This window comes from Kryptolebias marmoratus, linkage group LG6 (genome assembly GCF_001649575.2).
Source record: "Kryptolebias marmoratus isolate JLee-2015 linkage group LG6, ASM164957v2, whole genome shotgun sequence".
In the NCBI taxonomy this organism is placed as follows: domain Eukaryota; kingdom Metazoa; phylum Chordata; class Actinopteri; order Cyprinodontiformes; family Rivulidae; genus Kryptolebias; species Kryptolebias marmoratus.
The window spans coordinates 2,899,075-2,912,355 of record NC_051435.1 but is presented as its reverse complement, the minus strand read 5'-3'; the positions used below and the strand labels follow the sequence as shown (position 1 = coordinate 2,912,355).

The 13,281-nt window shown below is 41.7% G+C and overlaps 1 protein-coding gene and 1 long non-coding RNA gene across 4 annotated transcripts in view; one reads left to right on the top strand and one right to left on the bottom strand.

Annotated features, from left to right (window-relative positions):
• The window catches only part of slc4a3 (solute carrier family 4 member 3), a 40,263-nt gene extending 31,267 nt beyond the window's left edge, over positions 1-8,996 (top strand). For all 3 annotated transcript variants that reach the window (XM_037976165.1, XM_017435414.3, XM_025010401.2), the window contains 13 exons: positions 1,740-1,845; positions 2,875-3,059; positions 3,325-3,544; positions 3,911-4,126; positions 4,210-4,358; positions 4,438-4,632; positions 4,833-5,024; positions 5,469-5,558; positions 5,640-5,806; positions 5,897-6,150; positions 6,544-6,713; positions 7,735-7,908; positions 8,868-8,996. In XM_037976165.1, the coding sequence (XP_037832093.1) occupies positions 1,740-1,845; positions 2,875-3,059; positions 3,325-3,544; positions 3,911-4,126; positions 4,210-4,358; positions 4,438-4,632; positions 4,833-5,024; positions 5,469-5,558; positions 5,640-5,806; positions 5,897-6,150; positions 6,544-6,713; positions 7,735-7,908; positions 8,868-8,945 (2,196 nt within the window). In that variant the 3' untranslated portion in view covers positions 8,946-8,996. The remainder of the gene's footprint in view (positions 1-1,739; positions 1,846-2,874; positions 3,060-3,324; positions 3,545-3,910; positions 4,127-4,209; positions 4,359-4,437; positions 4,633-4,832; positions 5,025-5,468; positions 5,559-5,639; positions 5,807-5,896; positions 6,151-6,543; positions 6,714-7,734; positions 7,909-8,867) is intronic.
• LOC112451363 lies at positions 7,863-10,278 on the bottom strand. Its single transcript, XR_003040176.1, has 3 exons — positions 10,200-10,278; positions 8,089-8,141; positions 7,863-7,976 (listed from the first exon to the last, which is right to left on the bottom strand). It is a non-coding gene; the product is annotated as an uncharacterized LOC112451363 (long non-coding RNA).
• Between the last annotated feature and the right edge of the window lie 3,003 nt (positions 10,279-13,281).

The following is a 13,281-nucleotide window of genomic DNA, read 5'->3' as shown; positions in this document are numbered from 1 at the left end:
TACACTGCAGGACGTGCAAAACAGCTGCAGCTGGGGAGGAAACTGGTTTGCTGAAATCTTTGTGGGCAAATGTGAAGCATTAGCGCACATTTTGGCTTCGGTTGCTGCTCCTGCACGCTCCCGGCATTCTGATGTTAACAGGAAGTGACATCACATGTCTTCTTCCTGAGTTATTTGGGGTTATTTTGTATTCCACGCTACACAAACCCACAAAGAAGAGACTAGGCCGCAGAAACGGTGGCGAATCACTTTAGAAACAATAAATATTGGGTTAAAGTTGCAGGAAAGTTGCGGTGTTTTGGGCAAAGTTGCGATTTTGCGGGGTTTTCTTGATTTTGCGTTAATAGTTGCGATTGCAACATCGCGAAATCCTGGAGGGTCTGAATGTTTTACAATGTTAACAGAAAAAAGAACATTTACCACACATCCCACCCGACCCTCTTTCTCCCCCAACTCACCCCGGAATGCTACTGTACCCAACATCCAACTTAACATCTAGCCCTTTGCGAAATCTTAAATATTAAAGGTAGACAAGAGACAAAACGGGAAATCTATCATTTGAAGGAAATAAAAAACTATATACTTAAGTAGGAGGGTTAAAAGAGGGAAAGGAAAGCAGGAAAGAGCTCCATATTCTATCAAAGGTTGCAGGCTTTCTCCTTACATTGTACAAGATTTTCTCTGGAGTGCAATATGATGAAAGCTCATTTAGCCAGTGTTTTTGTGACGGAGTGTTTTCTGACTTCCAATTTAAAAGAATAGCAAAGTATTTCTTATGTTCAGTCATATTAAGCATATTAACATCTCCATGTAACCAGATCCTTGGGTCTCGTGGAGTGTCAGTCTCTATAATGTCTGAAACAGTGGCTATGACAAACCTCCAAAAGTCTTCGAAGCGAGGGCAAGCCCAAAGCATATGCAATGGGTTGGTATCCTGCAGGTATCTCTCGAGGCGGGATCATTAGGTATATGTCGGAAGTTAGTTGAGTTAACTTGAACCCAGTGTCTGATTTAAAGGAATTTAAAGAAGTTGTTTTGTGGCAAATTGAACTTGGAAGATAATTGTTGAAAGTCAAGGTCCTCCACCGTTTTGATTCCCTTATTAGCCCATTTTTTTTAGAATACCATCTGCAACAGGGTTCCTGACAGACAACGAGTCTCAGCGTTGAGAAGCGGTGACGTAGATGAGTCTGTCCAGGAAGGGAACACAAAGATGGTGATTAACCAGCTTTGATTAAAGTGCACCAAGAAACTTGAACTCAGGAATCTGAATGGACGGAGATAAAAGCAATTCTGATCTGTCCCGTTCTCGTTTACGGCTTGCAGTAATATTTAAAAACCACCAGTTAGCGTAGATTTTATTATGATGTAATGTCCGCGGCTCTTGGATTGTTCTCCATGAGCTCAGATGTGTAGGTACTTCATGAAGTCGGAGACAATGAGCCTCCCGGTGCCACATGTGTTGAATTACACCCTCAGCCGGCCCACAGGTGCTTCCAGTTAAAACTTCTTGATATGTTAACTGTGAAAGCTTAATGTCCCCCCGTGGCGTCAAACTTTGTCCCATTAAAACAACCTCTTTAAACAAAACCTTGTACATCTGTGCAGTTTAATATAAACTGTGCAGAGACCTCAGATTACATATGAATTTCACATTATTCGGTCTAACTCGCTGTTATTGTGTAACGTCACGTCGGTCGGGCCAGTACGGTGAGTAATCTTTGTGTTTCTCCTCCAAGAAATCTCTCCACCCTCTGCCTCCCGAGCATCATCCAGCTGCCGCCAGATCCCTGAAACTGCTCGCCAAGATCCCCAAAGACGCAGAAGCCGTCATTGTTTTAGTCGGTAAGCAGATCAGAGAAAGACTTTCGTGTCTTTTGAGGTGGAGCTCTGTGGAAAAGTTATGAACAATGTCTTACCTGCTGCAGATAAACGCTTTCAACGACCTCAGTTTGAAGAAATACTTTGATTCTGTCCAGAATGACGAGCCGTCATAAAACAGCTTCCTGGACTTTTATATTACACAGTTATTTACAAGCACAAACATCAGCAGCAGCAGCAGCAGCTAGCTGTAGCACCTTAAGTACAGATGTGGCACTTCCCTCAGTAAAAATCTTGATATTTTAGGGTTTCAGTGCACTACACAGTATATATTACAGTATATTAGGTGGTATTGAAATTGAAATACATTTCTGGGGGTTTTTTTGTGTCAGTATCTCACTGGGCTGCGAGTCATTGGTGAACGGGACTCATGGGGACATTTCCAGAATGTCCTGCAACGTTTCCAGGGTTCTCAGCTTCCTCATGAGTCACAGAGGCACCCAGCCCTGTCGCCTGACTTTTAAACTTCCCTCTCACAATATTCAGTCGTTGTGGGCGTCTCCAACTTGTTCCAAGACCTCAAAGAGCTGGATTTTGACTCCTGCATGTGAGCAGAAAACAATCCGACATCCAGGTCTAAAAACGATGCTGATGATAAATAATAATTGTTTACAAATGCTCCTAATCTGCGTATTTTCCTACAAAGGTATAAGCAGATTAAATCATAATACAAACTTAGCAGAGGTGGGCAATAAAACAATGTGCACGGCCAAGAATGCAGGTTTGCAAGAGCACAAAAAGAAGCCGTGATTTCCAAAAACTGGTCACTTGAAACACTCAGATCTGTAAGACTGCAATGAAAAATTCACAGACTTTCGCCAACTTCTTCCATCAGTGAGGTGCCACGTTTAAGGAGAATGTGAGCGAATTAAACTTTCACACAACTAAAATCCTTTAAATATTAAATATTTGAGAGACACTCCTCTGTAACGGTATGGTAATTGGTGTCCTTTTTTTCAGTAATTCTCTAAACTGTGTTTTTTTTCTTTTCAGGTTGTGTTGAATTTCTGGAGCAGCCGGCCATGGCCTTCGTAAGGCTGAATGAAGCCGTCCTCCTGGAGTCCGTACTCGAGGTCCCCGTTCCGGTTCGGTTTATTTTTGTCCTGCTTGGACCCAGCCAGTCCAATGTGGACTACCATGAGATCGGACGCTCCTTCGCCACTCTAATGTCTGACAAGGTAGATAAGAAATAACCTCCTGAACCCTTGTTACTCCAAGGCTCATCTCCATTTCTGTGGCTTCGCTCTGATGCTACATTTTGTGACATCTTTACATTTAATTCTTAATTAAAAGACAAAACTATTAGATAGTCTCCTGCAAAATAGGATGCACTTTGAAGAAGCTTGAATATTGTTGGGTTTGAAACCAAAGCAGACACATTCTGAGTAAAAACGACAGCTTTTTTTAGGATTTCCTTTCTCAGACCCGCTTGTGTTGTTGCAGAACTTCCACGAGGTGGCCTACTTTGCAGACGACAGGCAGGACCTCCTGAATGGCATCAATGAATTCCTGGACTGCAGCATCGTCATTCCGCCTTCGGACGTGGAGGGCAAAGACCTGCTGAAGACGGTGGCTGACTTCCAGAAGCAGCTGCTGCGCAAGAGAAAAGAGCGAGACGGGAAGAAGTACCACCCTGTGTCTGCAGTGGAGCAGGACAACAAAGGTGAACCTCAAAAAAAGACTTACCAAGAGTTTGAGGTGGCTTTAGATCAGGGGTGTCCAATCCTGGTCCTGGAGGGCCTCCATCCTGCAGGTTTTAGATGTTTCTCTGCTCCTTAGCAGGTCTTTAAGTTCTGCAGCAGCCTGTTAATCACTCAGTCATCCAAATCAGGTGTGTCAAAGCAGAGAAACACCTAAAACCTGCAGGATGAAGGCCCTCCAGCTGTATGAATCTTTAGATGAAGTAACATTTAATGCACTTAAAGTAAACGAGGCTGCAGACACAATACATTTCTGCAGTCCAAAGGCTCCTGCTTGATTTGATTTGATTGTTTTTAAAACTGTAATCTGTGATAATCCCTCCTTTCAGAGGTGAGCCCGGAGGAGGAGGAGGAAGGAGAACAGGAGGTGGACCCTTTACAGCGTTCAGGAATCCCCTTCGGAGGCCTGATCCACGACATCCGCCGGCGCTATCCACACTACGTCAGCGACCTGAAAGACGCCCTGGATATGCAGTGCATCGCTGCCGTCATCTTTATTTATTTCGCCGCTCTGTCGCCTACGATTACCTTCGGAGGCCTGCTGGGTACCACGAACCACGAACGCCGATAAAGAAAAGCACGTTCAGTTGATGTTCTGAGTCATGACAGGTGTTTTTCCCCCACACAGGAGAGAAAACGGAGGGCTTGATGGGCGTGACTGAGCTCATCGTTTCAACGGCGACTCTCGGGGTCATCTTCTCTCTGTTCGCTGGTCAGCCGCTGCTCATCATTGGCTTCTCCGGACCTTTGCTGGTTTTTGAAGAGGCCTTCTATAAGGTGCTCATCAGAACATGCACTGTCCCTTACGTGCTGCTCGTCACCTTCTGCCTGGTCTCTGAAACGTCTGGTGTCTCAGTTCTGTCAGGCCTATAACTTCGAGTACCTGACGGGTCGGGTGTGGATCGGGTTCTGGCTCATTGTCATCGTCCTGGTGATCGTGGCTGCAGAGGGAAGCTTCCTCGTGCGCTACATCTCTCCCTTCACCCAGGAGATTTTTGCTTTCCTCATTTCTCTCATTTTTATCTACGAGACTTTTTCTAAGCTCGTCAAGGTACTGACCCGCCTCCTAATATCTGTTTCTTTATTATTATTATGATAAAATACTTAGAAGGTGCTTTATTTATGGCTCAGATCTCATCTCTCACCCAAACCCTCACTGACTTCCTCTGCATCCTAACTTTTCTCATGAAGTCTTGTTGCTGCGTCTGTGAGAAGCCCAGACAATCAGAAGTAAGGGTGTTTTGTCTGCAGGTGTTTAAGGAGCACCCTTTGATGGCGGTTTACCCTACCGACCCGAGTGGAGCCGACGACTTTCGGAGTTTCGACAATCCGGTCCTCAACCAGCCCAACACGGCTCTGCTGTCTCTGGTCCTCATGATGGGGACTTTCTTTGTCGCATTCTTCCTCCGGAAATTTAGAAACAGTCGTTTTTTGGGCGGCAAGGTAATTATTTCCATTTTAAACCGTTAACTTCAGGCTGTCTGTGGAGTATTTTAAAGCAGGATGTGGAATTTTGATTTTTTTTTCAACCAAAAATGACCAAAAACATGTTTTATTTTTATTCTCCTTCAAGGTGCAGTCTTGATTGGATTAAAAAACACTTTGAATCCTGCATCTTTTATCATTAAATACATTTAATTATTGTTTACTTATTGCTGAATTGCCTCTGGTTCCAAAAATACGACATGGCAGCACCTAAAAATGGACATTCTGGCTTCAGATTTGAACAGGAGACTCTTTTAAAGTTGGACCTCCAGTCCAGAAACTGGACAGACCCTGGTGACGCAGCCACTTCTTTTATACAAAGGACCAAATATTGTCGAGTGTTTAATTAGTCTGATAGTTTGTGCTGAACGGTGTAACATTTCGGTTTCTCACTATTTTCAGGCCAGAAGAATCATCGGTGACTTTGGCATCCCCATCTCAATCTTAGTTTCTGTTCTTGTGGATTACGGCATCACTGACACGTACACACAGGTAGCTTCACGTTCAGGTGCATTTTATAAACGTTTTCCTGCACTTAAACGAGATGATGTGTTTGTTTTTTCTCCCCTTCAGAAACTGAACGTTCCTTCAGGCTTTTCAGTCACGTCTCCGGAGAAGAGGAGCTGGTTGATCAGTCCTTTTGGAGACAAGCAGCCGTTTCCCACCTGGATGATGGGAGCTTCTGTAGTTCCGGCGCTGCTTGTCTTCATTCTCATTTTCATGGAAACCCAGATCACTTCGTACGTTTCTCATGACTGTATAGAACCCCACTTCTGTAAAAGTTTGGATGAATAGTTTTTGGGTGATTCCGTGTTTCTCCTCTCCGTCAGACTGATCGTCAGTAAAAAGGAGCGTCGCCTCATCAAAGGCTCGGGTTTCCACCTGGATCTCCTGCTCATCGTCATCCTCGGGGCCGTCTGCCCGCTCTTCGGCCTGCCATGGCTCACCGCGGCCACAGTCCGGTCCGTCACCCACGTCAACGCGCTCACCGTCATGAGCAAGGCCACGGCTCCTGGGGAGAAGCCCATGATCCAGGAGGTGAAGGAGCAGAGGCTGACGGGGCTGCTGGTGGCCGTGCTCGTAGGTAAGAGGACTGCTCCTCTCAGTCTTTGTCTCTGAAAAGCTGCAGTCAAGCTGTATTATAGAGGAAAACCTGACATGCATCCCTTCATCCTGGTGGGCAATGATCCTCTTGGATCAAATCATAGTGGATCATCTGAAAGAAAGAGTTTCAGGGGGTCAAACTCCAGACCTCGAGGCTCCGCTGTCCTGGACGTTTTAGGTGTTTCTGCTCCAACACACCTGATTCAGACGGTTTAATCACCTCCTCACCAAATCATCAGGTTCTCCAGGAGCACGGCAACAAGTCATCCATTTAAACCAGGTGTTTTAAAGCAAGAACGCATCTAAAACATGCAGGAGAGCGACCCCGAGGAATGGAGTTTGACACCCCTGTCCTAAAGTCATCGTGTTTCAGGTTTGTCCATCGTGATGACGGACGTGCTGCGCCTCATCCCTCTGGCCGTTCTCTTCGGCATCTTCCTGTACATGGGGGTCACGTCTCTGACGGGCATCCAGCTGTACGAACGCATCACGCTCATGGTCACCCCCGCCAAGCACCACCCCGACCACACCTACGTCACCAAGGTAAGCCTCGGCCCTGTCGGCGGCGCTGACTTTACAGAAACAGGCTGAAGACTCGGAGACTTTCTCTGTTTCTTCAACTAAACTTCAACATGTTTACTGGAAAAATCACAGATTAAACTCCTGTTCTTCAGTTTGACTTCGGTTTTACTGATTTTCTTCTGCAGACTTTGTTATTTTCTCCGTTCATATATCAAAACGTTCAGCTCATTCAGGAGATGAATGTCACTACTTTTGGTTTTTGTAACTTTTATGCTTTTCAAAATATTCAGCTTTATTTGCAAATATTTTCCAGATGTCAAAGAATAAACTGAGATTCCTTAAATTCCTTAAAAAACATTTTTTAAGCTGCATTTTCACAGAAAATGTCATTTCTGTCGTTGAAATTCAGGCTGCACGTGTTTTAGATAAGAACCTATTTAAATTTAAAGGTTTTCTCAGCATCATAGTGTTGTTTTCCACCTTACCTCATTTTGTGAAACAATTAACTAATTAAAGGCCTAGGAATTCATATCGCCGGCCGCCATTCACGCCAAACTTACGCTGAGAAAAGACGTCGTGATAAAACCTTAAAATAATGTTTTTCAGGATTTTTTATCATCTTACGCTCAGCACATGAGATGTGAACGACTCTCAGCTACAACGACACCAAATATTTGTAAAATTGACTGAATTATAGCCTGTTTTCTGATTTCTAAGGTCATTTTCTTGAATCTAGTTGTATATGGGATATATCGAATTATTGCTTTCTGTAAATTACAGTAGAATTCACCAAATGGTTCATGAGATATTTTGCTAACAGGCAGACACCTTGTTAAAGTATTTGTAACTGATGAGTGTTTACATGTTGTTATTGTCGTTTATTTAAACCAGATTAGTGATTCTTTTAGAATATGTAAAGGATCAACAGAAGAGACTGAAATTTCCACTAGATGGAGACAAAACGTGTAACCGTCTGTTTTTATTAGCGGAGAATGATTTTAGAAATGTTTTTAAAAGTCTTAAAGTTAACGTGTTGTTCCAGGTGAGGACGTGGCGGATGAACATGTTCACCATCATCCAGCTGGCGTGCATCGTGGCGCTGTGGGTGGTGAAGTCCACCGTGGTCTCCCTCGCCTTCCCCTTCATCCTCATCATGACCGTGCCGCTGCGCCGCCTCGTCCTCTCCAGGGTTTTTGAGGAACGCGAGCTCCAGGCGGTACGTCTCGGCGGCAGGACGTTTGAGACTTCGCCACAATCATCTTGTCCCGCTTCGCCTCCGTTTATCTGCAAATTTATTACAAGACGGATGCTGACAAGTTTATATATCTGTTTAATTATAGCAGGAATGCTGCAGATGAACTTCTCTGATGGTTTTCTGTTCTGGGATTACACCTACCTCCTGATTTTATATCTTTTTATATCATTCAAAGGGCTCGAAAGCTTCTGGAGCTGCAAAATAAAGATAAAAACTGAATCTAAATCAGCTTACAGTAAACAAAAACTGTTTATAATAACTAATAACTTGATATTTTTATTGATTATTCTTCTTTGCGGCTCCACATTTATGATAATTAGCCGCAAGCAATGAGATTGTGTTTATTAACCTCATTATGTGAAATTAATTGATGAAGAAATTGTTTAACTAAGCGAGACACTGTTTGCTAACTTAACAAGTCACTTCGGGCTAATTAAGCAGGCCAGAGTTAGCTAATTAAGCAAACCATTCTTTGCTAATTAAGTGAACCACTGTTGGATTTTTACGTGACCAGTTTTAAGTTAACTAAGAGGGTTATTGTTGGCTAATGAAGTGAGCCATTCTTTACTAATTAAGGGAGCCATTTTGAACCAATCAAGCTCGTTTGCTAACAATTAACTATTGGTTTTCTTTCGTACCTGCTTCCTTTACTTAAACACCAAGCTAAGTGCATAACTTTTTTTAGCTTAGGACAAAAAATAATAAATAAATGAATAAAAAGCAGATTTCACACCATTTAGCTTTTGAATACGTAGCATAAATGTACAGTTATTACATCTGAAAACAAGCTCTTCTGTTATAATCTGGAATAAATTAGTAGATGATTTGATTTTGTTGATGAAAAGATGATTTTGTTTGTTTATTTACGCTGCGTTTATACTTTCAGTCTAAATAACCACAGATAATTTGTGCTTCCACAGCTGGACTGCGACGAGGACTCTCCCAACTTCGACGAGGACGGACGAGACGAGTACAACGAGATCCACATGCTGGTGTAAATTGAAAAGCGGACCGTAGCGATAACGGTGCAGCTCTGACCAGTCAAAGCACAAAAGCCTCAGAGTCGCAGGGTGGCTGTGAACGGCGCGACAGGAGCTTCTCTGATGGTCATTTTTTTACCTTTTGTTTGTTCCGGTGGAAGTGTTAGAGCCCAGGAAGTAGCTGTGACTGCACACCTGAAATGGACTACGCTAATCTTGCAAAATGCATCACCTGAAAATCCCTTTAATTATTTTGCAGGTTATGGGCAAACGTGCAATTATGATGGTGACACGTAGCACAAAATGTGAACTGTTCAGACTGACGGACACTGCCTGTAGTTTTAGCTGCCTTTTCCCTGTTCTGCCTTTTTGTCTTGAAGCTGCAGTAATGTGTAAACGAGGAGCGGAGGCGTCCTTTTCTTTTCCGTACAGACTTAAAGAAACGAGCACTTTTAACGGGAAAACGATCCCTTTTTGTTCAAGCCTCGATGCGACACAAAATACTCTTTAAATGTACTTGAAGCCAAAATCCCAGGAGACACGAAAGCCACTTCGAGAGGGCTTTTCCTGTAATTTATTAGGTGTTTGATACCCTTAGTACTAGTATGTTTTATTATTGTGATTTTAGATATATTAGCAAACTGGATTCCAATCTTTTTATTTTTCTACTTTATATTTATTATCTGTTGATTGCACACAAGATTCTCATCTTAAACTGCTATAAATGGTAATGATTGTAGGTCAACAGATTCAGATGTGCTTTTATTTTCTCATCTTATTGTGTATTTTTCACAGATGTGTTGAATTATATAACCAGAAACTCATAGAGATTTGGTATTAAAGATGCAGGAGAGTATTTGTGCTGGCAGGATGGATGAATGTTACGTTTTACCAAAGGAGTGTGAACTTAAAATGATGATGTACCAACAGTGTTGTTTTACTCGGTGATTCAATATTAATCAGTTTAACTTTGTAACATTTTTAGAGACCTCCTTTCTGCTGCACATCAAAAATGAAGTGGTCAACTTTTCAAACAGGATGATTGAAGTTTATTCATTAAGAAAGAAGATGAGAAAATGGTTTCATATTTCCTTAGCAGACCCAAATTCAGTGTATTTGGACTGTTTGTTTTAAAGCTGGTGGCCAAAGATCAGATGTGAGCAGACATTACCAGTCCGATGGTGCAGTGATGTAAAGTGAGTCTGTGAAAACAGATCAGGAGGTTTCTGTAACATGAATGAGCTCCTGAAACATCTTGGTGGGAATACGTACCAGTTATTTTTGCATTACGTCACAAACTTTGGCTTTTGGTGTCCTGGAGGGCCTCCATCCTGCAGGTTTTCCTTGTTTCTCTGCTCCAACACACCTGATTCAGAGGTTAAATCACCTCTTCATGTTCTGCAGAAGCCTGTTAATCACACACTGATTCAAATCAGGTGTGTTGGAGCAGAGAAACAAGTGAAACCTGCAGGATCGTGGGCACTCGAGGCCTGCTCTAGAGTCACAGAAACTAATCTGAGACGGGTTCCAGACGCCCGCGAAGAGGAAATTTGTCTTGCAACTTTTTTTTTTTTAAATGTTTAAAATTCCTGCAACTCCAGACAGTGACCCTGTGACACATGTCTTTGCAAACATGTTGAGTTTCAGCCCAGTGAGATGCCACTTTAATGCTGACAGCTCAGTTCATTCGTTCAGTATTTGCTCTGTATCTGTAGCAGAAAAGTCCCTCTGAGCTGAGGGGCTGTGTGCTCCTGACAAGCCTCTTACGCAGGGGTGGGCATTCCTGGTCCTCGAGGGCCACCGTCTTGCGTGTTTTCCTTGTTTCCCTGCTCCAACACACCTGATTCAGTGCTTAAATCACTTCTTCGTGTCCTACAGAAGCCAGTTAATCATCCATTGATTCAAATCAGGTGTGTTGGAGCAGAGAAACAAGTAAAACCTGCAGGATAGACACCCCTGCACTAAACAAACCCCACTTATGGGTGTAGTAAGAACCTAAATGTTGATTGTTCTGTTCTACAGCAGCTCCAACTCTCTGCAGAACTGAAGCAAAGATCCACCAATGAAAATAAGAGCGTCACATTTAAAAAGTGTGGCCTTTATTTTTAATTTTAAGAAAGAACAATAAAAATCACAAAGCTTAAACACTGATGTACACCTTTTAGATCATCCATTAAGCACTAAATGCATTGAACGAAGGTGTCGGTCTGGTTTTTGCAGTCTGTGCAGAGATGGTAAATTATATATTATACCTGCACAGGGTCATCTGATCGTATGAATCATAAAAGTAAAGCAAACTGTGAGCGAATGCAAAACTTTAAGGGCTCTTAAACCGCCTGAGACCTAATAAAAACCAACTTTAAAGGTCAACAAAGTCCTAAAATGAATGTGAACGAAACAAAACGAGCGTGCAGGAAGTCTGTCTCAGGGGAAACTGACCTTTCATCTGTTAAATATTGCTTCCCAGCCTTTTGGTTTGTTGACTTTTTTTGTGTGTACATATAACGATGAAGCCAACACATGCAATGTAAAGAATTACGGCGTACAGTCGAAGCTTTTGTTCCTAAATGGAGACAAACGGTTTGAAGTGAAGATAAATTGTGTTTGTTTTAGTGAGGTGGTGCAGAAGGTTAGCTGTAAATGAATAACCTCCCTGGATTGCTCTCCCACTTGAATCTAGCATTTTGCTGTGAATCAAACACCTGCTGTGTGTTTTTTATTTCTTTATTCTCTCAGTTAATGAGTCACAGGATGAGCTGTGCATTAATCCTCTGCAGCTGGACCTTTTTTATCCGAGTGTTTACCTTCAGAGATTTAAAAAAAACTGCTCTTTAAAGTAGAAATTAATGACAAAACCTGTGTGAAAAGAAGTGTGGGGAATGAAGAAAACCTTATGCAACATCACATTGCACTGATACTTTTTTAAATTGTTTAATTTTCCTCTTTTGCATTGAAGCAGCCTTTTCCTAAAATTAATATTTTAATTAGAATTAGAAGCACAGACCTCAAATACTCCCCTAGATTGAAGATTTCCAGGAAACAGAGACTCAAAATAATAACTTATTAATTAAACAGTTGATCTAACCCTTTTGCATTAATTTGTTATTAATCATTTTGTTTTTGTTTTATGTAAATTAATCTGAAAGCAGTATTTATATGTGGCCAGATAGAAATAAAAACGCCAGTATACAGCGATAAATCAAGATTAACAGCACATCAAAATGTTTTTTTTAATTTCAGTATAGTTTATTGTTTCCTCCTCTTTCACCACATGAGTAGAGTTTAACACCATCAGAGTCAAACAAAGAAACAAAAAAATGGTAAAAACGGCATCAAATTTAGTTTTTTCTCAACTTTTTCTTTTTCCTCAAAGCAACAGTTTGGACATGTGACGTAAAACGTTATCATATTTCTAAAACTTACACTGTTTGCATATTTAAAATCCATCCATTTTCTTTACCCGCTTCTCCTTTCTGGGTCGTGGCGAAATCAAAACAGAATTTTAAAAAAAGTTTCTCTATTAAAGACATTATTCTGAAACTCCAGCTCCAGTTTTTGCAGATTATTCGCTCCCGGCTTTAATGAGCAAACGGAGCTGATGATCAGATCGCTGCCCTTCAGCCACAAACATATCAGGTACAAAAACGACAGAAAGAGAAAAATGTTTCCCCCCGCTGAGCTCCAGGTGTTTTCTATGATAATCTCATGAAATAATACCTTTGTGTTCTCTTAGTTAACCTCCGGATGTGAAGCTCTATCTGTTCAAATGTTCTATAATCATAAAACAGAATTTTATTCAGATTTTATGGTCATTTATTTGTAGATTTTTATGAAGGCAGCGGTGCGGCGAGCCGCTCCTCTTCCTCTGTTTCTCCTGAGACTCAGAAAATGGAAATTATTTCACAAACAGAGTTGAGAATCAGGCTCTTTTAATTTACATTAGTACGGGTGAGTTTTCCCTCTAAATGCATGCAGGAAACCTCATTTTATGTAGTCAAAATGTGTTTTAGGTGCAGAAATCACTCCACTCTTCTGTCTTTTATTTTGTATTACCATAAATTGACAAAAAAGGAACAACCAGAGGACAAAGACTAGAATGTTTAAGTGTTAATATTATCATTTTTTGGTAAAGGAGTTGCAGGCATGTTCCTCTGGAGTTTGCTATCCAGGAAAACAAATCTGTTTGTATTTTTTACGAGAAGAACCGACGCGCCTGAGCTGACAAATTTATTCTTTTCAAATCATCGCTCTGATATTTACACAGGAGAGAAAGTCAAACTGTGGGTATTTTTTAAGATAATAAAAGGTGCGGTGTTGTTCTTCTGCTCCGTCTGACAGTTAGATGCAAGATGAA